Raw genomic sequence first — 23,592 nt, 5'->3', positions numbered from 1 at the left:
CTATACGGAACAAGTAGTAGAACCGATTCAGGGCAGCTGCGAAGCTGACAGGCAGCGCGAAATTGCAGCGCCTTCCCGAGCCTGTTGTCTCCCGAGCCTTGCCGAATGGATTTCTATCGGAGGTAGAGAAGAGGAATGGCATCACCAAAGCGTCTAAAGTGAACTGAGAGCGGGCTGAGAGGGCTTGGAGGCGTGTGTTTGGGTGAAGGCTTTTCTCTTGCCACTTGCAGTGTGAGCTTCTCTTGTGAAGATTTAGAGCAAGGCCAACACACATCCCGCGACTGGGTGTACGCCCCGAGGGCCCGTCCTCTGGCCGAACTGCTGTGACGCAGCTGAGCTCGTACGAGCTCGTATCCGACGTCTGTTGTATACTCTTGCGGCAGAGCCGCGTTGTCCTCAACGGGCTGTATATGACAGGAGTGTGAACACCCTCACAGTACGTTTGGACGGGACAGCTGTACAGGTGACAGTGCACCGGCTATAATGGACGGCGCAATATCTTGGGAAGTTTTTATCTGTCTTGTCACCAAAGCACAACACGTGTCACAGGCAACGACAGAAACGCGCAGTAGTCGGCTCATCCGCGGCCGTTCACCGCGCGGCACGGCACGCACTACAGGCGGCGTAGAGTTGCAGCGAGGGCGTTACAGAGGGTGTAGTCGCGGGGAGTCCTGAGGGCTGTCAGGGCCATCCGCAGCGCGTCCCTGGGTGCTAGCCGCCTCTGTTCATTGAAGCATGGTGTTTCTCCGGTAGCAAGCCACAAATGCAGCGATTACAGAAGGTGCGCCGCTAGGACAAGCGCGCGCCGGTGTGGTATCAGTTTATGCCGTGCGCCCAAGCTGCCCATGAGGAGCCCCGCTTCTTGCTTTAGTCACTGCGCGGAGCTAATAGAATGCCGCTAGTCGCAGTGTCAAGAATGGTCACTGGAAGGGGCGGTATAACAACGAGAGCTAGGGATCGCATCCGGAGCAGGTAACAGAGCCGCCAGCTAGCCCACGGCCGAAGCTTGGGAGGCTCCGCCTGTTATGCGCCACTGAGCGCGGAGTGTCGATGTGCCAGCGCTCGCCGGGGCTAATTCGACTGTTGCCCAGAGCGACTTCTTCCGAAGGCAACCCCGTGCTCGGAAATGGTGTAACTGGCTTCGGCGGTGTCAGCGTATCCCGTGTGGTAGGCATGTGCTACATCGATCCTGGAGGGAAGGTGGCCGCGCAACTGTCTTGGCAGAGGCTGATCGCGAGCACAGCTCACACCGAGACGTGACGAGACAGTTGCGCAATCAGGTTCCGCGGCCAAAGGCGACGCCTATCGTGCGGACCACGAAGCCGCGAGTGAAAACCTACCAGCTGTGCTGCGGGCGCGAAAAATAACTGCAGCGCGTGATCACAGTTGTTATTTCGAGAATAGCTGTCCAGCAGACGGCAGTTCACTCCGGAAAAAAAAGCTTCGGAGTTTCATTCGGGATTTTTAAGATCTCTCCATCCAAACCGGTGTGGTGGGCTTCGTGTTCAGATACCTACGCGACAGGTGTTGCACTCTTGTCTCTCAAAGAAAGCTGCGGGCTGACTAATGCCTAAGGAATCCTCCGGCCTACCACTCTAAAGAAGAAGCATTAGCAAACGCGCCTCGACGGAGCAAGCAGTACTCAGAACGGCGCGGCCCCTGCGATCATTTTAGACACACAGTCTGCTAGGGAGCAAAGCCGAGCTCCAGACGGGGAATACACTCACAGGCGAGGCAGTCAGGCTGCCCCATCCGGTGTCACTTCGTTTGTCGAGGCCCCCGTCACGCATCCGGATCAGGCAGAGTGCTACAGGACTTCCCCACTCTAAGGACCCCATTCCCCTTTCAGCCGCGAAAAGCGACATTCCTACGGGTGCAGAAGCCCATGCACCGAGGCTTGAAAATGAACCCTCAATTGACCTTCAGTTCCAGTGTGCTGGCGACCCTCAAGCGAGGGTCCTGCTTCGTGAGCGACTGGCCAACTGAATAGCTGAGTCAGGGTTTGATGAAAAACCAGTCCGCTGTGCCCCGGCGTCATAAAACCCTGCAGTGACTAACGGACGGATTAGGGGCTGGGAACACCAGATCATGCAACTGGACTTTGCCATTGGAGAGTTTTTTTCCCTCGTGGTTAACAAGGGCCCCGGGGCATTTGCGCCAGCCGGAGAGACCTACCTCACGGTAAGTAAGGGCTAGACGACTTCATGAAGTCTAACAACAGCACCACCAGGCCTGCCACTACAAAAAAAGAGACTACATAGTAGCGGTACGAGGAGGTGCGCTTCAGTGCATCAGTCAGATGCCCTGCGGCACCTTCGACGTTGCTTACCGCGGCGTCCGCAAGCTGCTGAATGTGTTCACAAGCCTCTGACTGCTCTATAACTTTTGCACTGAAGACGTCCATGCACTTGATGATCTCCTGGAGTTTTAGCTGCACCTCCTGTAGGACATCTGCATCTGACGCGAGAGTCTCGAGAAGCTGCTGTTCCTCCTGTCGCAGCTGGGAAACATCTTCCGCCTGCAAACTCGCTGCCGCGTTGACCTCTTCTTCGCCAGCCCTCGGAGGCGTCCTTATGGGGCCAGCGGCCGTTGCTTGCCCTGAATTCAAAAGCCCAGAGGACACTTTTTCTGCTGCCCTGGCAGCGACTGCTGCCACCGCGGCAGCGCCGAGCTGCTCGGCCGAAAGTAAACTTCTGGCATTTGTCCGTGCACCCCGTACTGCCGCTTGTGGCGGACTGAGAGCCATGGAACTAGCCGAAAAGTATCTCCGACGGTATACCTGGCCCCGAAGGAGGGCAAGCTCGCGCATTTTGAGCTCTGCAGTTAAGTCCTGCAGTGTCGCGTACAGGCATCCGATGACTGCGTGTCTATGTGCTGCGGCTGCCGAGTCCTTGTCTATGACAGATATAACTGCACTCCGAGGTGTGGGATGAGGGCGATGCCGGTTCTCCCAGAACACGTCTTCCCACGCTTGTCGCCTCTGCGAGAGCTGAAGGACGTCGTCCCATTGTTGAAGAGCCTCCTCAAGTCGCTGCAGGTGTTCCTGTTGGTGGCGAACTCGGCTAAGAAGAGCCGCAACCTCTACTGGCGCGCCACGCGACGCGTCTGAGGGCGTCGAGCTAAGAACAGCTGACTGCCAGGGCAGCTCTCCCTGCCGGTGCGGGTGTAGCTGTCGATGGATACTTGCCTGTTCTTCAACGCACATGGAGGCATACCTAAGAAAGGAGAAGTCAGGCCCTGGTATGGAGGCTGTTGGCGGCTTCGCCAGGTCTGTTTCTGTGAAAGAGAAGGGAGGAGCTGGCAGTGGTGGATCGGGGCCCTTTCGCTGAAGTGCCAGCCGCCTCTCTTTACAATGGAAACGGAAGTCGGACGTCCGGTCACGCATTGCTACCTGCCTCCTCAAACTGTTGGCAGCTCGAGGAAGATGGCAATACTCAGGCTGCTAGGAGGGTGCCGGTGACGAGGGCAAAAGATAGGGCCAGTTAGCATCGAGACAGCACAGACCGCACTCCCCGACGCCTTTCAGGTCTCGCGGCAAACTGGCGCACATGCATCACCAGCCGCCACAAACAGACCCGGGAAAAATAGCAGCCGCCAGCCCCACCCAGGCCCAAGCTGCCAGAAGAAGGGAAGGTAGTCCAGAGCACCCAAAAATGAAGCTCTGTCTTGTGTACGTGGGGAGTACGCCGATCTGTTGAGCGCAGCAACTTACCTGGTGATTGGGCGCCAGGTAAGTTGCTGCTTTGAGTTTTCCCTTCCTCGGACCGTGAACAAGTTCAGCACGCACTCACCCTTGGCACAGGAGAGAAGAGGCATTCGGAGAGAGCGCCTGAAGGTCACGGAAAAAAAGGGAGACTTTTCTGTTTTGTTTTCGACTGTTTCACTAAACAACAGTCTGACCTTCTCCGAGGGGAGTGGACCGAGAAGGAGCATGCATCGCCACACGCAGGGAGGGGCAAAGCGCACGGCGTCTCCTGGGATAGGCGCACAAAGCTGTCCCCTACCCTGCTTTGCTGTAGAAGATTAGCTTAGTCCACTGTGCGAACTCGGTCCGTTGTTGTGGTACGATGCTAAAGAACCAAGCGAGGCTGGAGAGCCGAAGAGCCGGTGCACATGCACTTCTCCGGTCGCGTCTAACGCCAAGAACTTCTCTTTCGGCATGCTTCAGTTCTTGCCGCTCGCCGCGGGGTGACGTAGACCCACTTTTTCCGTTTTCTTTTCGTAGACTCAGGCTGGTGATATGTACTGTGTATCGCGCACGCTCTTATGCTGGTCTCGAGACCGCACGCGGGGCGGCTTTTAGGTGCCTCGGCGCGTTCTCCCGCTGACAAGCCACCCGGCAGCTCGTTGGTGAGATGCACACCATCGTTTTTTTCACGGCACTTGGGAGCAAGGTTTCCTGGCCGCCGTGTTCGCCGTGCAGTATGGGACGATCTGCTTCTCTCACGGAACGGCCTGGCCTTTCAGCCGTGACGGAAGCCAACAGAACGGTAGCAAAAGCTGCCAGGCTGAGGACGCACAGCCGCATCCGCGTCCGCCACATTCACTTAGTAGGGGGGTGGCGCTGGAGAGGAATCCCTGCTGACGAGAAATGCGGCATCTGCGGCAACGCTTTTGAAGTGCACTGCAACTTGTGCGATAAACCAGGGGAATCTTGTCCGCCAGCTTTTGGAGCGTGCGGGCATATCTTTCATCTGCACTGCATTGGTAAGCTACATCACAGGACTGTCTTGGCGCAGCTGGACCTATCAGCGTAAGTGCGAGCAGCAGGGACCTCTCAATTCCGATCTATACAGTGGCCTTCTGTTGCTCAGCTAATCACCGCCATGCCGAAACAGCACGCTTCGTATGGATGATACCAGAGCGGACTGTTGACCTCCGTTCGGAAACGGCTTCTGACGAAATGTGCTGATGCAGTGCTACAACCCGAATGCCGAATGAGCAAAACCGGCTCCAGGTGACTCAGTTTCGCACCTGGGTACCATTAGCTCATTGCGGCTTGCCGTGGTTTTCACTGAATCCGAGCAGAGTTGGTTTTCGCGTTGTTAGACATCGTCGATGAATCTCGTGGTGAGGTGCTGTCTTGCAGGCACGTGGTTGAACCGGGACGACGCTGTAAGAGAATCTCTGGCTAACTGTCCACTATGCAGACGCCCGTGGCGCTTCGCTACGCAGCAGGCCCCCGGCACAACAGAGGATGGAACGAACCTGGGTGCTCAGGGGTCCGGACAGCCCTTGGAAGCAGTGAGATCATAGGTTCCCCAATTGCCAGCAAATCTCACCGGATAATTCATCTGCCGAGCTGCTCCGGCTGGCAGAATTAAGAGGCGCGGAGAGCCCGAGGCGCCTCTGCAGAATGGCCCGTCCCTCGTCGGCGACGCCAACCCCCTGACGGCAGTGGTTCGGCCAGTCGTGGGCTGCGGACGGTTACTGGCGAAGATCTTACAATCGTTCAGGCTGGGCTCGGCCACAGCGGTCATACCCCGGACGCGCCGCGCGTTGTGAGACTCCTCCGAACGTAACTAGGGCACGGAAACCTTATCAGGCGGTACTGCTGTTCGAATAACGTGTTCGAGTCGGTACATGTTTTCGCTATGATTATGTAAGAAAGCTCCCAAACCGGGTGTTAGTGTGGAGACCAACTTATTCTTCTTAGAACCAGCAACTCCTACTGGCAAGCATCTTCTCCTTTTTAACATAGAAACCGTCTCTTCTGTTTACTCAGTACAGCGGCGTCTACCACAACCGGGGATCGGACCTTGAAGTGGTTGGCCGCCGCAACTAAACCAGTTTCCAGTTTTCCCACAGTGTAGCACGGGCGCTGGACGCGGTCCACGAAGACCTGTGGTCCGCGAAGTACTTGCTGGCAACAAAGCAGGTGGCGCAAGCGAAGGTGAACCGTGTCTCCTGCTGCGCAAAAAGGGCTTTTGCATTGCGTGGGCAAAATCCGGTATGTTAGACGTTAGCGGAATTCTCGTGAAGCTTCACGAGTGGCTGGCTGCCTCTGGAGAGTGCCAGCCGCACATCCAATGCACATCTCCGGACGGCTTCACAGTGCGGCGCCACTAAAAAATGCACGCACGTGCCAAGCCGACGGGGCCTTTTCAGTCAGCTATGTGCCCGGTTAGACCGCGCTGGTATAACACTACCCAAATGTCAATGATTTGCTGTTTTGGATGCCGGGTCGGCAGAACAACGCTCTCGTGTTAACTTAGCGACGATCTTCATGCGATATCGAAACGGAATGGAAGAGTCCAAGGGCGGGAGTGGGCTCCCAGCCTCAACACACTGAACTACCACCGGTGCGCACCGTTCCTCACCGTTCACGTGAACGAGCCTTGCCATCGAAAGCCTGAAGGCGAGGCGCCCCAGCGAGTACGTACAAACGTTAAGATTCTACGACTTCTGGACTACCAGCGGTCGCGCCGAGTCGACACGGCACGGCCGGCCTACCCCGGGGAAATCGGAGCGCCATTTCGCAGCAAAGAACAAGAATGGATCATCAAGCCGTCTTGACGGTGTTCTTCCGGTCCCGCGATTGCTGCTTGGCCTTCCGTTGAAGAATTTCATCATGAAGAAGCAGCAGAATAACTTCAATTACAAGGCAGCCGAACGAGCACGCGACGCCCACGATGACCTTCTGAACGGACAAACACACGTGACTTTCCGTTAGATCACTCCAGACGCATTGGCATCGAGGGTCAAGATATATGGGCCGCTACAATGTTGAAACGTCAACTTCTGAAAGACAGAGGTATGTACACGTCAGGGTGCAAGACAAAATCCTTACGCTGGTGAAGTCGCGGACACCGGAATATTCTGCGACCCAGTAGCCCGCAAGAAACATGAGGAAAATTCCGATCAGAGCGTTGACTCCAAGCCTGCATGAAAACTCCTACAATGAACAACCATGCGCATCAAATACGCAGTTTGAAGCCAACGGCAAGTGTTAGCAGGCAGATCTTTCCGACACTCAACTGCCGGTGGCACGGAGTAGAGTCGACCGCGCCGGAGCTGCCCGAAAACAGCTCGTACATGCGTAGCCTAGCAGCCTCCAAAATGTCGGCTAGCGTTCCTGGCACGCCGCAAGCGGTGCCCCTACTCAACCACCCAAGCTTCTAAGCTCTAAAATCCGCTAATGCTTTTCCACTCCGCCGAAGACCGCTACCGAGCAGTCATGTCGGTAGGAGTTACGGCTACACGGGACACAGCCAGGACGGATTAGCTGTCCGCTGTGTTCGGAACGGTACGTGACGGCAGTGTGAACACCAAATCACCGTCCCCACTAGGCACCAGTTTAAACGCACACTACTCGTCCACGGAGCACAACGTGGCTCGAATGTGAAAATTTTGTAACACTACTGCTCGCCTCACGCTAAGCTTTGGCTGTAATTGGCGAAAACGTCCTCATTTTTGGTCCCGAAAAGTTGGCGAACAGTGGCTTTGTACTTGCGCTCTTCAGACAGAAGCCTGAAGCGTTCGCTTGCTGGGAGAGAATCAATGTCCAATTTTTGAGGCGGCGCCCGCGCTGCGGAGAACAAACAATGCGGGTAATGAGAAGAACAGCGAAACCCTTCAAGTCATGCGACACTCCGGTCCCTCAAGCTCTAACTGGAGCAGTTTGTTGCAACACAAGGCATGTACAGCCCATCAGTCCGGACCGGACTGATGACGTGAGTTCGCGAAGTGGGAGCGGTCGATACAAAATCTGCTTCTGCAGCACAGCTGTGCGCTTCCCCAAAATACTGCTGAAGCCATTTCACTTTTACGAATCACAACTTACCCACAATGTAGGACTTCTCTACCAGCTCGCAAATCGTCACTGTCGGTGCAGACCCTTGGCGCGAGAGGTTGTACTTCCTTGTCTGGGCACACGAAAAGGAAAGGTAACTAGTAAGCTCACCCTGGGCCAACACTCGTAAAGTGGGGGAGGGTGACCTAACACGAATATGATGCAGCACCGCAAGCGTCACAGTCGGGAACTAAAGCAGAGCAACTGCTCCGCTCCACATCGGAGAACCTGCCGTCCGTTTGCGTAGCGCAGTATGACGCCTCCTGTCTGGACTTCATGTCCAGCCCTCCACGTTCAAATGAAGTGTGGTTCACTTCGAGTGACGGAAGGGACCACGTGACCACTCTCGGCCTTCTACAAGCACAAAATTGTAGACGGGTTGAAATCCCCACTCACAAGGCTTGTGAGTACGTCGAGATCAATAGCAGTCCGGTCCTTGAACTCCGCAGCCACCAGTCTACCGGCCTTCTCCAAGAACGATCGGATGTCGGGTGTGATTCGGATGAAGAGGCTAGGGCCCGAGGAGAGGGTTGAGCGGGCCTCCTCTTTCCCTTCCCTCTTTCCAGCCTTGGTTTCCTCCACCTGTTTCTTCACCGACCCAGAAGCTGATAAATCCCTGACCACGTCTATTTGACCTGCCTCAGAGGGCCCCTGAAACCCCGTGTTCAGAGCTCTGTCAATTGAGACTTTAGCGCCCCCAGGTATCGCAAGAGGAGCGGAGACAGCACCATCGTTCGGCTCTGAAAGAAGAGCTACGGAGCCTCCGTAGCGCCTGTGCAGGGCCGAGGTATACGCTCCATCCCCCTTTTTCTCAGAAATCAGGCCAGGCGCCCCTCGCTTTCGTACGCCTCTCACGTCGCTGAGAAGGGGCGGGGCCGGGGACCCGCCGTTGGCCTTCCTCGCCATGAGTTATTGCGGAGGAGACCTCCGCGAGTTCATTTGAGCCACAGAAAAACAGAATACCTCCAGAAATTGGTACCACCGGGTCCAGGATAAAGGAAACGAGCTCGTACCATACCTCACGGCAAGCGCACTGTCCAGCATGTCGCAAGAAGCGAAGAGACGGAGGCGGAGAGGCTCAGAAGTGTTTTCGCGTGTCGCCGCCGGGGCGATGGTAAGCCACCTTAGCGTCGGAAGTATCCAACTGTCCGTCCATCGGACCAGTCGGAGCTGTGCGCAACTCACTCGAAAAAATCCCCCGACGCGTCAGTAAATCAATCAACTGTTGAGCCGAAAAGAATGGAGGGAAGCACCCGCCCGGAGACTGTTTTTCGCAGTTAAAACTCTGGAACCGCGTGCCGGGGACCAATGGTAGAATAGGTTGACAGTTCTAAATAAATGCACCTTTCCCTGGAGGGCGGGTCCTGAAGGCTGCCTTAGCTTCGCTCTCCAAAACAGGGGAATCTTTGACGGTCCCAGCATGCGGAAGACCGTCACGATCAACGTCGACTGCATCGCCCGAGCGGTCGTGGATCCTGGTCCGCGCGCGTCAACTGCTAATTCGCGACAGCGTGCAGATGACGGGTGCAGCGAAGGCAAAGAGCGGCGAGTCAACTTTTTCTTTCGCCCCTTCCGCGAGGACAATTTTTCCGAGTGCTTTGCCAGCTCCTAATGTTCCTGGAAGTATAGCTTCCTGTCGATTCTAAGGTGGCACTCTAATGCCTGTCTGCGTTCCGGTTGTAGCGGACGCCGAGGTATCTCTGCCCGATCGCTGGCGTTTGTTGGCTAGCCCACAGCGGTCGCGTGTCCACAAACTGTCCGCAGGAGGCAGGTTGATTGTAGCAACTTTCATTTTAAGCCTGTTCTGCTCCATTTCTGAGCAGTTGGATTGGTTCCCTCGCACTCCGCTATTTCTCGTGGTGTGAGACTTCTAGTTAGCCGTCCGCTGCTGGCTGTCCCCTTTGTTGGTGTCGCGGTCTCCGTGTGACAGACAAGTGGGAGTACAGTGCGAGCTGCTCTCAAAACAGGAATTATTCGGCTCTTCTCCGACAGTTAGAACAAGTAGTTTTGCAGTTGGATGGCTCCCATTGGCAATCCGGCCTCGTTCTGCAAAGGTCTTGCCAAGCCTTCACCAAGACTTGCGGGCCGAAGTCGAAATGGCTGAGATAACGTCGGAAGAAGGGAGGGCGAAGAGCCTGTCAGGGAGAGGAACCGAACGGCCGAGCAAGCTCAATGCGCAGGTTCAGCAACTATTTGCTCGGATGAACCAGGTAAGTAACCGTCAAGCACTTTTCACGCGCTGGCGTCCGCTTTCGCCGATCCGATTGCGCCTGTCTACCAGAAACCAGACAGAAGGAGACCGAGTTTTTTCCTAGCCAGTTCGAAGCTCCCGTGTCACGACCATGCTCCTGCTTTGCCTCACTCGTCAGGAGATCGAAGAGGAAAAGCCCTCTAATGTCATCTTCTTTATCGTGGACTTCCTCTGCAAGCACTACCCCGAGCACCTCCAAGGATTCGCATCCATTTGGAATGCAGGTGAGCTACAACTGTACTATACATCCCGGCGCTTGGTTTCCTTAATTCGTTGGAAGTAGTGGTCGGGCCGGGCAGCGACATGCGTAGTCTGATGGTGATGGACGAGGTAGCCGTAGCGGCTCTCAGTTAACGCGAAGGCCTAGCGGGAACTCCGGACTCTCCGTGTTTTCCATTTTCGCAGACCCGGAACTAGAGAGGGAAAGGCTCTCTGTTGTCGAGTTTTTCCGGGCGCAGAAATTGCCCACTGAAATTGCCGCGCATTTTACCAATGCCGGATTCGATACAGTAAGTCGTAGCTCTTCTTCAGAGTCGCTGCGCAGACAGTTGCCTCCAGCGAATCCGGTCCGCATTGTACTACTGCTCTGATTGCGTTGTCGCTCAGTTGGAGACTCTGTGTACGCTCACGTCCGAGTCGCTCGACGACATCGAGAAGTTCAATCAGGTCCGCTGGTTACCCGGACACAAAGTTAGACTGCAGGTATGCGAACAATCGCGCCGGTTTGCCGTGCATTGTGCGGGCATGCGCGCTGTCCGATACGGTGTTGGGAGCAAACGTAGTTTTGATCGTCTGGTGCTCCGGCTTTGCAGCAAACGTTCGCCGACATTGCAGGGCGTGTCAGAGTGTTCACGGAAGAACGGGACAACCTCGCCCGGGCGGTGAGAGGATCGATGTACTGCCATCATCCCCAGCTTATGACCAAGCCGAATCTAGTCCCGGCCTCTCCTGTCACAGTCGTCCAGGGCACAGCTCCCTCCGCTGCTCCGGCCTGCTGTTTCTCACCGCAACCGGCTGCGCCTCTTGCTCTACCATCGCCAACAACAACATACCGAGCACTGCCGTATAGTGCTGTTTACCAATAGCACCTTCTTTGTGGCGCCCCTCGGGTGCGCCTATTTTGTTTTTTTCTTGTTAACTGTTTTCGCCACCTGGGCATTTGTCCCTCACGACGACTGGTGCTTTTCTATATAACTCGCGCTGGCCGCTTCTTTCCAATCCTGACTGCAGTGGACGACTCGCAGGGTTCGTGACGCAAAGTGTTTATTTCCTTCTGTTTCAAGTGGCGCAATGTGGACGGATTGAGCTCTGGTAAAGCAATCGCATCGATATAGTTGTCACATTCTCTAGTTGGCTCTCCTCTACTGTTCGTAGTTGCAGAAAAGTTGTGTAGCCCCTGCCAAGCAGCATTTTTGTCCTGCACGGTAGGCACTGCTTACTAGCGTTATTCGCTCTTGTATTTCTTGAGAGTAAAGTTTTCCGACCTCAGTCCCGCAAGAATGTGCCACAGGCTCAGTTCTGGCATTGTCCCCTAGTTCTGGTAGACTCGAGCGCAGCGAACTCGGCCGTAGCAGGTTCTCTGGTTTCTTGTTTTGCAATGGTTTCCCCTGACCCCCGGTGCTCTCGTTGGCAACGTCTTTCGCCGCATCCGTACTGCCAAAGCGATCCTTCTGGGGGAGCCTGGCCGAGTAATATTACACGAGTAGGTGCTGCTTCTTAAGTTCAGTATGCCGCTTGTGCAGAGAAAGGTCCGGCGAGAGACACCGGGAAATTGGCGATAGACTTTCCCCGCAGGCCGCGCCTGCTAGCGCCTGAGTTAAATTGTTGCTGACGCTTTGCACCGCACACGAAACCTGGGGATGGAAGTGAGAGGGAATAGGTGTGACCGTGTAGGTCTAAAGAGTGTTCAGTCCGAATGAATCAGAATAATCCTCTACACGCGAGTTTGGTTTCCTAGACCGCTCTACCGCCAGGTATTCCAGGGTGGGTACGGAAAGGCGGTAAACAGAAGTCTCAAGAACACCGACTTCTTCGGCGGCTCTACCTCTTCCGTTTCGCCGTCAGGAGCATCTGGAGTGCTTAGACTTTCGTTTTTTTCTGGAGGCACCGGAAAGTACACGGCCACATGCAGCGGGGTGTAACCGTCAGAATGGAGCTGGTCTGGCACCCGAAGCTTCGTGCGAGAGGGTGGGCTGCACAGCACGTGCATCTAACCAAGTCGTAACGGGGACTTGGTGTTACCCTAGGAAGTTGGGAACCGTGCTTAGCGCGACCTGCCCCCGGCCCAGGTGGTCAATCGGATACTGGCGAGTTGCAAGTAGATGGTCGCATACCTAAGACGCTCTGTACCTACACCGGCACGGGCCGCATTCTCCATATTCTTCAGCCGCACCCTATGCCACGTCTTTCTGCCGATACCCATAGGTGTTGGCTTTCTCCACAGCGCGGTGCTTGCCCTGACGCAGCGAGGCCTAGGCGTCACCAACCTTTCTTTGTCAAATGAAGCTGCTCGGGCTCGGTGTCTTCGCCGCTGGGGGTTTGTCCCTGGTTCGGGCCGACCTTCCGATTCATGGACTCATGGTGGGTGTCAACTGAATTGATCTGTCGGAGGGAAGCTGAACACAGCTGTACGCAGGCCGATGTGCTTGGAACATGGACCTTTACTCTCGGGGCAGAGGACAGCGAGCATCCCACATCCTGCGGTGGCGGCGGCCCAAATTACAATCTCGAGAACCTACAGCCAGGTTCGTCTGGTGCTGTGTTCATGTCGTGATTGTTTGCAGCAGACCTCTTCCGCAGCACTGGATAACTATGGTGCATGGTTGGAGTCTCACAGCCAAGTAGAAAGGAAACTGAAGCTTACGCTGACGGATAAACTTGTCCCCGGGACCAGTGAAGTGGCCCCCAGAAACACCTGGAACTATTTAGCAGTAACGGTTCCGTCCCAACCTGACACTGCGGTCGGAACATGGACCATGGTGTACGACGAAGGTTTCGAGGTACGGAGCCAACATGCGAGCTGCAAAACACCCTCAGCTGCAACCACGCATAGGTCCGCCTGCCTGATCGTCGCTTTTTCGCGCTACTCAAATACTCCCGGAAAGACGCCGCTGAGTGTCCCAGAAAGTTGAACGGTAAGAAAGCATCGCTTTTGAGACCAGTGAGCTCTGGAGAGTTGCTCTCGTTAGGGGACAATGAGGATGCATTCGGTGAGACCAAGTGCTACGTGACGGATCCAACGAGAACCCATATAGGCTGGACGGTCAAGGCAAGCACTGGTGACTGCCCAGGTTGGCACCTCATCTCACTTGGCTGTGCGGTCCAGGAATACAAAGAAAATATGCATTTGATGCATACCTGGTCTTGCTTCTACGGCGAGAAGGAAGAGGCAGCGCCAGAAAAAAAGTCTGTGGTTCTCGAGAATTCTGCCTACCGCCTACCCACTCTACCTACGCTCGAATCTCTGACCGAAGGACTGTCCGTGTAGGTGACTCTGTGCCCCACATACACGAATCTGCAAGATAACTCGCCGTGGGCTCTACCAGCCCCGGGCGATGGACGGCAACAGTCCATCAACAGTTCGCCGATGTTTCTCCCCGGGACCTCTCTCTGTACAAGGGACAGAGTGGCTTCAAGAAGTACCACCCCCTGGTGGACTATGCCTTGCCGACATTCCTCCAGAAAGATCGCTTCGGTAAGATGGACGCCAGAAAAGGCTTCCCAAAACAGGCTCTTACCTCCCGGTTCCGTGATCGCCGGCAATGCAGGAATGCAGGGCTTCACAGCGTGCGCTCGGCCTGAGGTGCAGCCAGACACCCGGTCAGACACGCTCCCAAAGGAATGGTAAGGCAGATATATTCCACTAGCTTCGGCGTTTTGCCTCTCGAGCTTCTCCTAGGACCTGGGGAGACCCATTTCTCCTGGAGTCCTGGAATCCAAGTGCAGACAGGGTGATCAACCAAGGTCGGCCACACAGACACCTAGGTGTTCCATGTCGGCAAGTCAAGCATATCCACTTGTAGGAAGCTGCGGGAGCTGCTACGCGGTCTCGTCAGCTTACGTGTTGCAAAAAAGATTTGAAATTCTTTTCAACAAGCTCTTTCCCGGAGCTAATCTGACTGCTTTCGAGTCTCCGCTGTCAGCACAGTCGATACTGAGCTGCTCGGTAAGATCACGAGGTCTCATGCCGGGGATGCGCTGCTTGTACGACCCGGCAGCCATACAATCAAGGATGCGACGGGGGGTACCCTTTTCTTGTCGGAAAGCATGCAAAGGAATTTGGCTTCGGGACAGAGCAGTGCCAGGTGAGCCCGAAACACGACGGTGCTCAACGTCTCACGGTGTACCCTCTGTATCAGAAATACAATGCTACCCACGACCCACGGGTGGCACCGTGCCTGATGAAGTGAGAAGTTGACTGTGAACATCGCCGTAGCATATCGCGCCTATGAACTGCGCAACAGCATCGGCTCTGTCACGCGAACGCCCGAACACTCCGCCCCCGGGTGTGGTCCGGGGGACCGCTGGTAAGCAGACCTCTGAGGCTGAGAAACTGGCCGACAACAGCCCCCGATTCCCACAAGGTATGCGAAGGACTATAACTACGTTGGCGGGTTTTACGAGGGGTGCTCCGAAGACAAAATGATGCACGAAATTTTTCACCACGGGTAAGACTTGGAAATAACTCTACCCGGGCACTAGCATCAAGAAACAACTTGGCTCTATAGGCCTGTGGTTGTTGCCATCGATGCTCCTGATACGCTCTTCATGTACCACGATGGTCTGTTCGACTCGCAGCCTCCTGAACACGGGAAAATTTGCGACATAACGAAGCCTGGCTTCAACGGTAAGGGGAGCCAAACAGCAAAGCCTCTCGGGGGTCTAGCACTGTCTTTCAGGATGGGAATACACTAACCATGCGGTGGCCGTCGTCGGCTGGGGAGAAGAACCGTAAGCCCCCATTCTTCTCGGACACGAGACAGAATATCGTACGTGAACATCTCAGCGCCCGCGGCGGCGAGAAGCCCAGGAAATTCTGGGTCGTCAGAAAGTAAGGACTGCCCAATTACGTCTATTGGCAATCACCCGGCTAATTCGTCCACAGCACATGGGGAAGCGACTGGGGCAACGGCGGTTATATGAAGATGCCAAGAGGAGAAAACATGGCAGCGATCGAGTCGCAGGCAGTGTACTTTGACCCCGACTTGACAAGGGGCAAGGCCGCTAAGTTGATCGAGCAATTTAGAAAACGGCGAGATGCCTAGTGCTCGGAGAAGCCGAGCAATCTGCCATATCTGAAAATATTTTGTTAGACCGTTTCGAAGTATATGCCGGGATGTTCGGCTTCCTGTGGACTCCAGTTACATTGACCAGTGCAAGTCTGTGTGCCCCAGGTACTGGGAGAAACTGGCGTTGGGAATTCCGTACTAGCAACGCGGACGCTTTACGTTTCTAGGAGTGTTGCCACTCCAACGACGACACACCCGCCGAAAGCCACGACCTGCCCGTCACCACACCAAACCGACACTCGTATCAGCGGAGCGCCCTGATCTCTGAAGTGGCTCGCGCTGCTGGCTGTATGCAGCGAGCCTCCCTGTCAGCATACTAAGGGGTTGCCTGTCTGTTCGGAATTGTCGATCTGGTTCTTCGTGCTTGCTAAACGGTCGTAACTGTCATTTTTCCTGCAAAACCAAAAGCCCGAGAGCAGCATTAGCGTGAAGGGACATCCTCGGCGTGAAACTGCTCATTTCATTCTCACTACGGCCAGCTGCGGGACAGATAAGGTGCCAAGGCTTACCGTTTCTTCGAGGTGGCCCTGCTCTTCGGGCCCCAATGAGACGTCGGATTGGGCAGCCATTTCGGCACATTGGTTGACGGGCTGGTAGCGCCTGAAACAGGCGCAAGGACGATTCCTTGTGTGCTGAACGGAGCAATCAACAATCGGGTAGAATTCCGGAAACAACCACTGGGCACGTTCCGTTGATGGAAGTGACTGAGACGTCAATGTGGTGTGCGAGTGGTTTTGCGCGACTCGAAGCTGTGGCTACACTGTAGCGCGACACATAAGACGCATTTAATAGTGAGTAAAACGCCCTCACCCCGGCCCCAAGATGTAGGGACCCAAAGAAGACCGAGCGAATCCTGTTGAAAACCTGGTGTACCCCCCCCTCAGCACAGATCAGCTGTAGTTGAGGCCCGAGAACAGCCCGTGACACCACTGCCCTTAGCCGAAAAAGGAAGCTCTTGGGTCAAGACAAGTCATGCGTGCAGTGAGACAGGTGTCCACTACGGAAGCCTGCACTCGCAACGTCCCGCGGTCGTCCCCTAGTATACTCCCATTTACCTCCAGCTCGCGGCATTCTTCCCCAGGGCTTACACAATTTCCTTATGTAAAAGAGTAGACTCTCCAGGATGCTTAGGAGGGTGTTCTCGGCCATGGGTACGCAGGATATCGAATACCACAGTGGACGGGGCGTCTGTTTTGATTGCCTGTGGATCCCGATGGAAATGGGACACTCTGTATCCGAGACGGATGAGGGCTGACCTGCAAGAAAACGACATAGCAGTTCGATATACGAACTGCCGCTACCAGAGAAGATCGCAGAGACCAACCATGTGGCGACCACGTGGGCAAACCGCGTATTAAGAGCCACAATACCTCTACGAGTACAGACCAGTACCGACAGAATAGGAAACGTACGACCGCAGTGCTGTGCACTTCGTAAAGGCCTTGAGACCGCCTGATCACCCCATCAGTTTCGACAGAAGAAAAATGGTAAGCATTCACCGGCTGCAGTGACAAGCTACTCCACTGAGACAAATACCTATAACGCAGGAGGACGTCCACCTGCCCTGGGTCGGAACCGATAGCGGCCAAGACCTTGTATGGTGGGCCACTTGTGTTCACAGCATCGACCGCTTGCCAGGACGGCTGCCCGATGGCTAAGCTCTTCAATCACCGGCGCGATCTGAGAAGCTCACTTCAGGAGTGCCGGCTTCAGCATCTCCAGCTTCATGCGGTTGCAGAGAGTAGGCAAGTGGTAGTACAACGGAACATCCATCAACTCCTGTCAGAACGGAAGAGCGATAGAAGCGCAAATTCGTTCGACCGGTTACTACGCTCGCATAATGCCTGCCCACCTCCCAGGTGAACTGCCGCAGATCAAAGTAAAGACATAGCCACGCAGCCTACTGTCATGTTGCCGTTACGCGTTTACATACACGCAAAGCTGTAAGTCGGTGGAGCGTAGCTAACAACCGCCGCCTCGTAGGACAGTAACACAGCTGCAGGCCTGCTATGCCAGCTTTTGTCGATTTGTATAGCAGGGAGACCATGGCTGAAGCAAAATCATGTCACGAAAGCATTCGCAACCACAAAAACTGTCCACGGTTCAATTTACTCCGACCACGATCCCAGTGTGCTGCAGAACAAGAGGCAAAAAGCAAACAGGGCCACAATAGGGCCACACCATACCGCTGAGCATTATCCAAGAGTGAATCCGAGGAAAGACCCGCGAGCGAAACTGGCACCCCGCATTCACTACCTCCTCTCCTGTTTTGAAGAGACCCAGAAGCCTCGGGTGCGCAACGCAGGTCCCAGGTATGACAACTCATTCCGCTGCGTTGCTTTCCTTCCTTGTGGCTTACTCTTCAACTGCGTTATTAAAACCAGTTCAATGATTTTTGGTTTCATACCTCCGACATTGCGGTGAGAAGCCCGCGAATGCGCGGAACCATAGTCAGACCGGGAAGAACCTCTTTTGCCACTTCACACAACCCCAAGCATTTATGCAAGAATTCCTGCGAAGTGTGGCACAGCGCAGATCTCTAGCGCTCCTGTTTACTAAACTTGAAAATGTCAGCTTCGCGCCTCAGCTCCCTCGGCTCTTGAGAAACTCTGGATCAGCATCGCGACCCTTTTCTTGCCATTCCGTGCGCTAGACAGTCTGCCACTGGAGAGTACCCCGGACCATTCAACACGGGCACTCTCCCTCACTATTGCCACTTAGTCAGACAACCGAAGAGAGAGTCCCCCGAGTTGTCTGAACAGAAGACACGCTCACACAATCTGATCATTTCCCATGCGTCATGAAGCAGTACAGAACGGACCCAGGCCCGCCCAGTCCGCGCACCTGTTGGTAGAGAGGGCCACTGTAGAAGGGCCCTCCGATAGTGAGCCGCCCGCCACATTCCGGACAGGTCCCACTACAATCTTCGGGAAGCAGAGCAGACTTTCGTTTCTTCGGTGCACGACATCCAGCTGATCTGTCGCTGCACGGTTCAGCGGTACCTGACTGTTTCGAGCTCGCTAGCGCCTTCGCTCCGAGCCCAATGACCCGGAAAAAGTCGCAGTGTATGCATTGATGAACCTGAGTTCAGAGCACAGTAAAAGTCGCAGCAAGAATTCGGGCATGAGCCGAAACATAAAGAAATGATTCTAGAACTTCAAGACAATCAGAAAAAGCAGCACCGCCACGAAGCGGAGACACGTGCACGCTGTTAACCCCCACGCTTCCGAATGTGGCTGGTCGCGAGCACACTGCCAAGTGTACGTTAGAACAGAAACAAGCGAAGAAAAATGCTTCCTCCGAAATGTCTGCAAAGACAACCTGCCTGCCTGGTGTGATCACTCGGACGCAGTGCTGGATGTTACTTCCATCAAATACAAGGCCCTACTTCACTGGATGCATCGTGCATACCAGGACCTACCAACCCCTCACTACCGCCAAAGCAACCCCAAGAAAGCTGCGCTAACGCGACAAGCATTGGTTTGAGACTTCAGGGTCTCATCAGCGCGAGTCTCAGATGTTGAAAGTCTCGCACCGGCAAATCCCCTTTTGACACTGAGAAAATGGCGACCGTCAGATGCGTCTTTTTCTCGCTGAAGGGCTCGAAGAAGCGAAGCAGCTTACCACTGCAGAATTCGAGTGCACGTCCTTGCAGCCCTCTGGAGATTCGAAGACTTGCAGAAAAAGACGGACGTAGAAGTCAACGCTGCAAGATAAGAGGGGCACCACGGTCCGCTTGTACTTTGCCGCACTGGCTGTGGCCGCGTATACAACCAGCCTACAAAGGGCAAAAGCCAAAAGTGCAAGCGAATCTAATTCTACATACAGAAACGTCACGTTAAACAAAATACCAGAGAGTGTGTGAGTTGATGTTACTCTGAGAAGACGAAGCTCCAGCGCACGGCAATCGAAATCCAGACCGACAGGACCCACACCAGGCGGACGTTCCGACGGAGGAAAAGAAGAACCTCGCAGCGGCAACGTATACAGAGTTACCTCAAGAACGTGAAGTGCGTTGGTAGCAGCTTGTCACATATCGACGCACGGTCTCTTCTGCGGAGCAGTAACGACAAAAGCTCCAGTGACGCTCCGAGGTGACAGACGAGACAAAGTACGCGCAGAATCTAACGCCAACATTGTCCTGCACCGCTTGAAGTAGGATGCCAGCCTGCACTGTCACTCTACCTCCCACGTGACAATCTCTTAAGGTTTAGAAAGCGTCTCCCGGAGGCCTTCATTCGTTATCACAAAGCACACGAGACAAGGGAGTGCAAGAGTTACACTAGGACCTTCGGCAGCCCGAGCGTTTTCGACTAGAGAGGACATCCTATGTCGGTGCTGGGGGCCGCCCTCCCAACGCTCGCACTTCCCTGTGTAAATGGAGGGTCGCAAATTCGCTCACCGGACAGCCATTTCATGCATGTACTTGCCCTTTAATGCTGCTCCTCCATATTTATAGAAAGTGACATCCGGCGCATTCCCGCAGAGAACCGGCATATCTGTTGAAGTCAGACACACGAGCCCGCCTGGCCGGACGGCCTGCACCGCAGCGTCCAAGAAGGGCGCAACACTTCCGTACGGATCGACGTCGACAACGTCAAAAAACACGGGCAAGTCCGATTTCTGTCCGACGCACTTTCCATCGTTCTGGGAATAACATCCATGACACCCCCGCCGACCACTGGATCCGTTAGAGACTGTACCGCCACTGTCCTCTTCTATGCTAGACGAGAAAGAAGCTTGCGCGGCCGGCACGGTTGTTTGCGGCAAACTGCCTTGGCCGTCTGCTCCTTCTGACCCGCGCCAGGAGCTGGCGTTCGAGGACGACCTTCCGGAACCGTCTATGCCAGGCAGAGAACCTTTCCCGGCAACGCTTCCGTGTGTTAAAGAACATTCAGAAGAAAGAAAAAGAAAGAGGGGGGGCAGCGCGAATGTTCTCGAGGCGGGAGGTGTCATATCAAACGAGGACGGGACAGAGCTCCCCGGAGGGAGCGAGTGAATCTTTTTGATTGTGCCGTGCTGCAAGTTTCCTGGTGTCGCCAGAGCGTACATTAGACGCGCGCCCTCACTGCAAGTGGCTGTACAAGAAAACGAGATGAGCAAATGAGCAGAGATATTACCTCTGAACAAACAGCTCAGCTCTAGAGAAGCGAAATTCAGCGCGGCCCCCTACAGTTACTCCATAAGCGCATACACGGACGACGGCCAAGAAACATCAGCCGAGCTTCGCTCAATTGCGGACCTGACTTTCCAGGACCTTAAGCATAGCCTACAGTCACCCAGTATGTTCATGAGCTTCGAATAAAGAGAATGTTTCCCAAGCATAGTACAGGCTACCCGCACAGAACCGCGTGAAGATGTACTAGGCTTGAAAAAGAGGCCATTTGTCTGCACAACGCGCAGCCTGCGTCCAAAGGACGGGGCAAAAGGTCTTCGTGAGCAGGCCGAAACCTGCTGTGGCGGAACCCAAGCCCACGCCCACACGCCGCACCGGATACAAGGGCCTGTGTAACAAGACTGTCCCGTGAGCACGCCCCGGGACGGCATACTGACGCCGCGACGGAGGCTCATACCGTAGAGTTTGTTAGCTGGGAGTCCATTCAGAGCGACGTTACGTTCAATGGTATCAACAGCGTGGGGATCCAGATCGTTTGCAACCGCCGTAACAACCTCATCTTGCAGTTCCGCCAAATATCTTAGGGACCTCAAGCCTGAAAAGTAGCGGGCAGCACCGAAGCAACACCTACACCTGTAACCGAGTTCTCGACGTCGGCAATCAGGCTGAAACTGTGTGTAGACCTCCAGCGCCTACCCTTCATTCCGTGCAAACGTTTGTACTAGAGTCCCCTGAGAGCCCCGGCTCGAAGAGACACTTGCACTTCGTCCTCGCATGCTAAAGGCGTAGATCGTGTAATACATCAAACGCGTGATACATCGCGCGAATGCTACGCCAGCCAAGTGAGACACCGCAGCAAAGTGTCCGGAGTGATCCATAGCGAGACATGGGGCTGACACCTTCGCGCCCGGACCAAAAACACTCTAGCCTGTCCTCCGCTGACACACTGCACACAACGGCATCACGTGAGCCCCACATGACCATGAAGGCATGCACAAGAACACAAACAATAGTCTCAGTCGTGCAGGGGTACGCTTCACAACAAAATCAGTTTCTAGCGATTGCCTGCTACAGCCGGAGAGACGACGCGACGAAGCTCACCCACATGACATCACCGAAGAAGCCTCGTACGACGTAGGGAGCAATCTGGTAGTCAAAGCAAAGTCATCTGTCCGTGCACGCAAGAGGGCATTCTTCCTTGTTAGCCACCGGTAAGCAATCTCAACGAAAAGATGGAGTGCTGGGCAGTGAGGCGTGGTGCGCACTCAAGTTCAAGTCACAGGGTGTCCACGAGGCCGATGTACGCACCCGTGGCTGCCAGAGGCTCGAGCACAGTGAGACCAGAGAACTCCAAAAGAGGAGGCGGCTGTTTGCCTTCCTGCTGGGCACGCTCTGCTGTTCTCCGGCCTGAACGTGCCAGAAGTACAAGCGTTTGAGTTGCAGTGCTCGTCTCGTATGTGTCGAGCTGTTGTGGCCTGCTAGAGTCCTACAGGAAGCGCCGTGTGACAGCTCTCCCATTCAGCCTTTACCGGGATCCCGTTCTGTAAGAATACGCAGAGTCTACAGTCCCCCATCACGCAACACGAAGACGGCTGACCACACGGTATATGCATCGGGAAGAAACAGTGCGGCATTGTCAAATGAAACGCGCAGCTTTCACGATAATTGTCTCCGCTCGGGGCATTCTTACTAGGAAAGAGGGACTACGGCTCCTGATCAGTTATCCTACGAGGAAAAGAGAAAGTACGACTGTTGACCGGCAACAAAAACAGAAGCGGACGGCCCAAAACCTTGACAGCTGTAACTATGTGGAAAATTGTGCAAGCTGGCCGGGACAGTAGCCTGGCGCGGGGCTGTCCCGGGAACCAGGTTGGGCTGGGCGCGCACTTTCCCGGCACCCCACAGTTATTGATTCATCATCGCTCCCAATGACGTCTAGTGCGAGAGGACACAGCACAAGTCCATCAACGCCTGCCGCTCGGACCAAGCTCCGACTCTTCTCGACGGGGGCTCTGAAACGGAACTCGCGTCCACGCCAGCTCTCACCTGGGCAGAAGTCCGTACCAGAGGTACAACGGAGACCACGGACAAGGCATTGTTACTCACGTTCATCCATGTGAATGAAGGTCCGTAAGGGTTGTGACACATAATCCGAGGTTCGACTCACCTCGAGTACCTCCTGGGCCACGGGATTATCCAGTCGACAGGACCACGCAGCTACGCGACGTGAGCACGGCGATCTAACAACAAGGTCCTAAGCTCTATGATGAACGCGTGTATTCAACGAAGGCCGTCGGATGTCCTGACTGGCACAGAATCACGGTCCGTACTTGGAGAATGTGCGGCCGTGCTACGAGTATGGGCTATTTGCAAAGCATACCTCTCCGCTTAATCTCCTCCTTTTGCCGAAGAGCAAATGCTTTGATAGCAAGAACAGAGAGGTCACGGTTAAAGATCTGGACAGGATTGTAGAAGACGTCATTGTCCGTAGTTCGATAGATGCAAACCTTGCCCTCGCGAATGAATTTCGACGTGTCTCCATCGTGCTGAGGGGAACGCGCAAGAGTTTCCTGCGAGGCCTTGTCAAAAGCTGCACGGCCAGCTGGGCAATCTGAACCTGCCTCCATTGATCTAGCTTGCTCTGGAGACGGCCGTCCGGACACGGCCCCAACAGAGTTTAGCGGGGCATCGCCCGGAGTGCCCATAACGAACGCAGGGTTGCTGAGATGCAGAGGGTGAAGCAGTCAGCCACAAGCAACCCAAAGGCACACTTGGGAGAATGGAAATACCGTGGGGGAAAAAAAGAAGGCCACGTCCGTCACATGTAGCCCCGCAACCAGAAAAGCCGTCAACGACGTTGGAGCGGTACTTGAAGGAGCAGAGTACACGGGCCGCCTCAAGAGCTTCCTCGGTGTTTTCCATGCTGCGACCGCTCCAGGAAAGTCTGGAAGACCATGAAGAGACGTGTTTTATCGCCCACGGGCACAGCCCTTGCGTTTTGCGCCGCTCAAGCATGGCATCTGCATGCAGGTGATCTGATCGATTGTCCCCGTAGAACATCGCAGAAGCCCTTGGTGGGATGACAGCGGGCGCGGCACTGGTCCATCGGCAACCTGGAAACTGGAAAAACGGCAGCTCTCGTCTG

The 23,592-nt window shown here is 55.0% G+C and overlaps 6 protein-coding genes across 6 annotated transcripts; 3 read left to right on the top strand and 3 right to left on the bottom strand.

Moving 5' to 3' along the window:
• Positions 1 to 1,683: 1,683 nt before the first annotated feature.
• Positions 1,684 to 4,046, bottom strand: CSUI_000161 (uncharacterized protein). The gene has a single exon (XM_068060395.1). The coding sequence runs from the start codon at positions 3,383 to 3,385 to the stop codon at positions 2,177 to 2,179; it is 1,209 nt and encodes a 402-aa protein (XP_067927628.1). The 5' UTR covers positions 3,386 to 4,046; the 3' UTR covers positions 1,684 to 2,176.
• Positions 4,018 to 5,612, top strand: CSUI_000160 (anaphase-promoting complex). Its single transcript, XM_068060394.1, has 2 exons — positions 4,018 to 4,707; positions 5,090 to 5,612. The coding sequence occupies exons 1-2, from the start codon at positions 4,356 to 4,358 to the stop codon at positions 5,254 to 5,256; spliced, it is 519 nt and encodes a 172-aa protein (XP_067927627.1). The 5' UTR covers positions 4,018 to 4,355; the 3' UTR covers positions 5,257 to 5,612.
• An 881-nt stretch (positions 5,613 to 6,493) lies between these two features.
• CSUI_000159 (endoplasmic reticulum-based factor for assembly of v-atpase) lies at positions 6,494 to 9,428 on the bottom strand. Its single transcript, XM_068060393.1, has 5 exons — positions 8,189 to 9,428; positions 7,784 to 7,865; positions 7,371 to 7,528; positions 6,791 to 6,881; positions 6,494 to 6,640 (listed from the first exon to the last, which is right to left on the bottom strand). Exons 1-3 carry the CDS (start codon positions 8,696 to 8,698, stop codon positions 7,371 to 7,373), a joined length of 750 nt encoding a protein of 249 aa, XP_067927626.1. The 5' UTR covers positions 8,699 to 9,428; the 3' UTR covers positions 6,494 to 6,640; positions 6,791 to 6,881.
• On the top strand, positions 9,312 to 11,195 carry CSUI_000158 (uncharacterized protein). The gene is made up of 5 exons (XM_068060392.1): positions 9,312 to 10,002; positions 10,162 to 10,267; positions 10,449 to 10,552; positions 10,650 to 10,745; positions 10,856 to 11,195. The coding sequence occupies exons 1-5, from the start codon at positions 9,889 to 9,891 to the stop codon at positions 11,126 to 11,128; spliced, it is 693 nt and encodes a 230-aa protein (XP_067927625.1). The 5' UTR covers positions 9,312 to 9,888; the 3' UTR covers positions 11,129 to 11,195.
• Positions 11,196 to 12,542: 1,347 nt separating this feature from the next.
• On the top strand, positions 12,543 to 15,307 carry CSUI_000157 (preprocathepsin c precursor; the record flags this gene model as incomplete). The annotated part of the gene is made up of 17 exons (XM_068060391.1): positions 12,543 to 12,623; positions 12,679 to 12,787; positions 12,843 to 13,042; positions 13,096 to 13,177; positions 13,232 to 13,311; positions 13,369 to 13,526; positions 13,589 to 13,801; positions 13,930 to 14,006; positions 14,066 to 14,208; positions 14,261 to 14,347; positions 14,402 to 14,448; positions 14,507 to 14,569; positions 14,627 to 14,710; positions 14,771 to 14,889; positions 14,942 to 14,993; positions 15,049 to 15,093; positions 15,148 to 15,307. 17 exons carry the CDS (start codon positions 12,543 to 12,545, stop codon positions 15,305 to 15,307), a joined length of 1,800 nt encoding a protein of 599 aa, XP_067927624.1.
• Positions 14,877 to 23,555, bottom strand: CSUI_000156 (trna (guanine -n)-dimethyltransferase). The gene is made up of 11 exons (XM_068060390.1): positions 22,828 to 23,555; positions 21,756 to 21,854; positions 20,905 to 21,042; positions 19,734 to 20,409; positions 18,956 to 19,109; positions 18,176 to 18,412; positions 17,739 to 17,843; positions 17,025 to 17,110; positions 16,420 to 16,587; positions 15,841 to 15,963; positions 14,877 to 15,724 (listed from the first exon to the last, which is right to left on the bottom strand). Exons 1-11 carry the CDS (start codon positions 23,150 to 23,152, stop codon positions 15,640 to 15,642), a joined length of 2,196 nt encoding a protein of 731 aa, XP_067927623.1. The 5' UTR covers positions 23,153 to 23,555; the 3' UTR covers positions 14,877 to 15,639.
• Positions 23,556 to 23,592: the final 37 nt, after the last annotated feature.

The sequence above is a fragment of the Cystoisospora suis genome, assembly GCF_002600585.1.
Source record: "Cystoisospora suis strain Wien I chromosome Unknown contig_72, whole genome shotgun sequence".
NCBI classification, from domain to species: Eukaryota; Apicomplexa; class Conoidasida; order Eucoccidiorida; family Sarcocystidae; genus Cystoisospora; species Cystoisospora suis.
The sequence above is the reverse complement of the archived record's forward strand: the minus strand, read 5'-3'. Positions and strand labels throughout refer to the sequence as shown.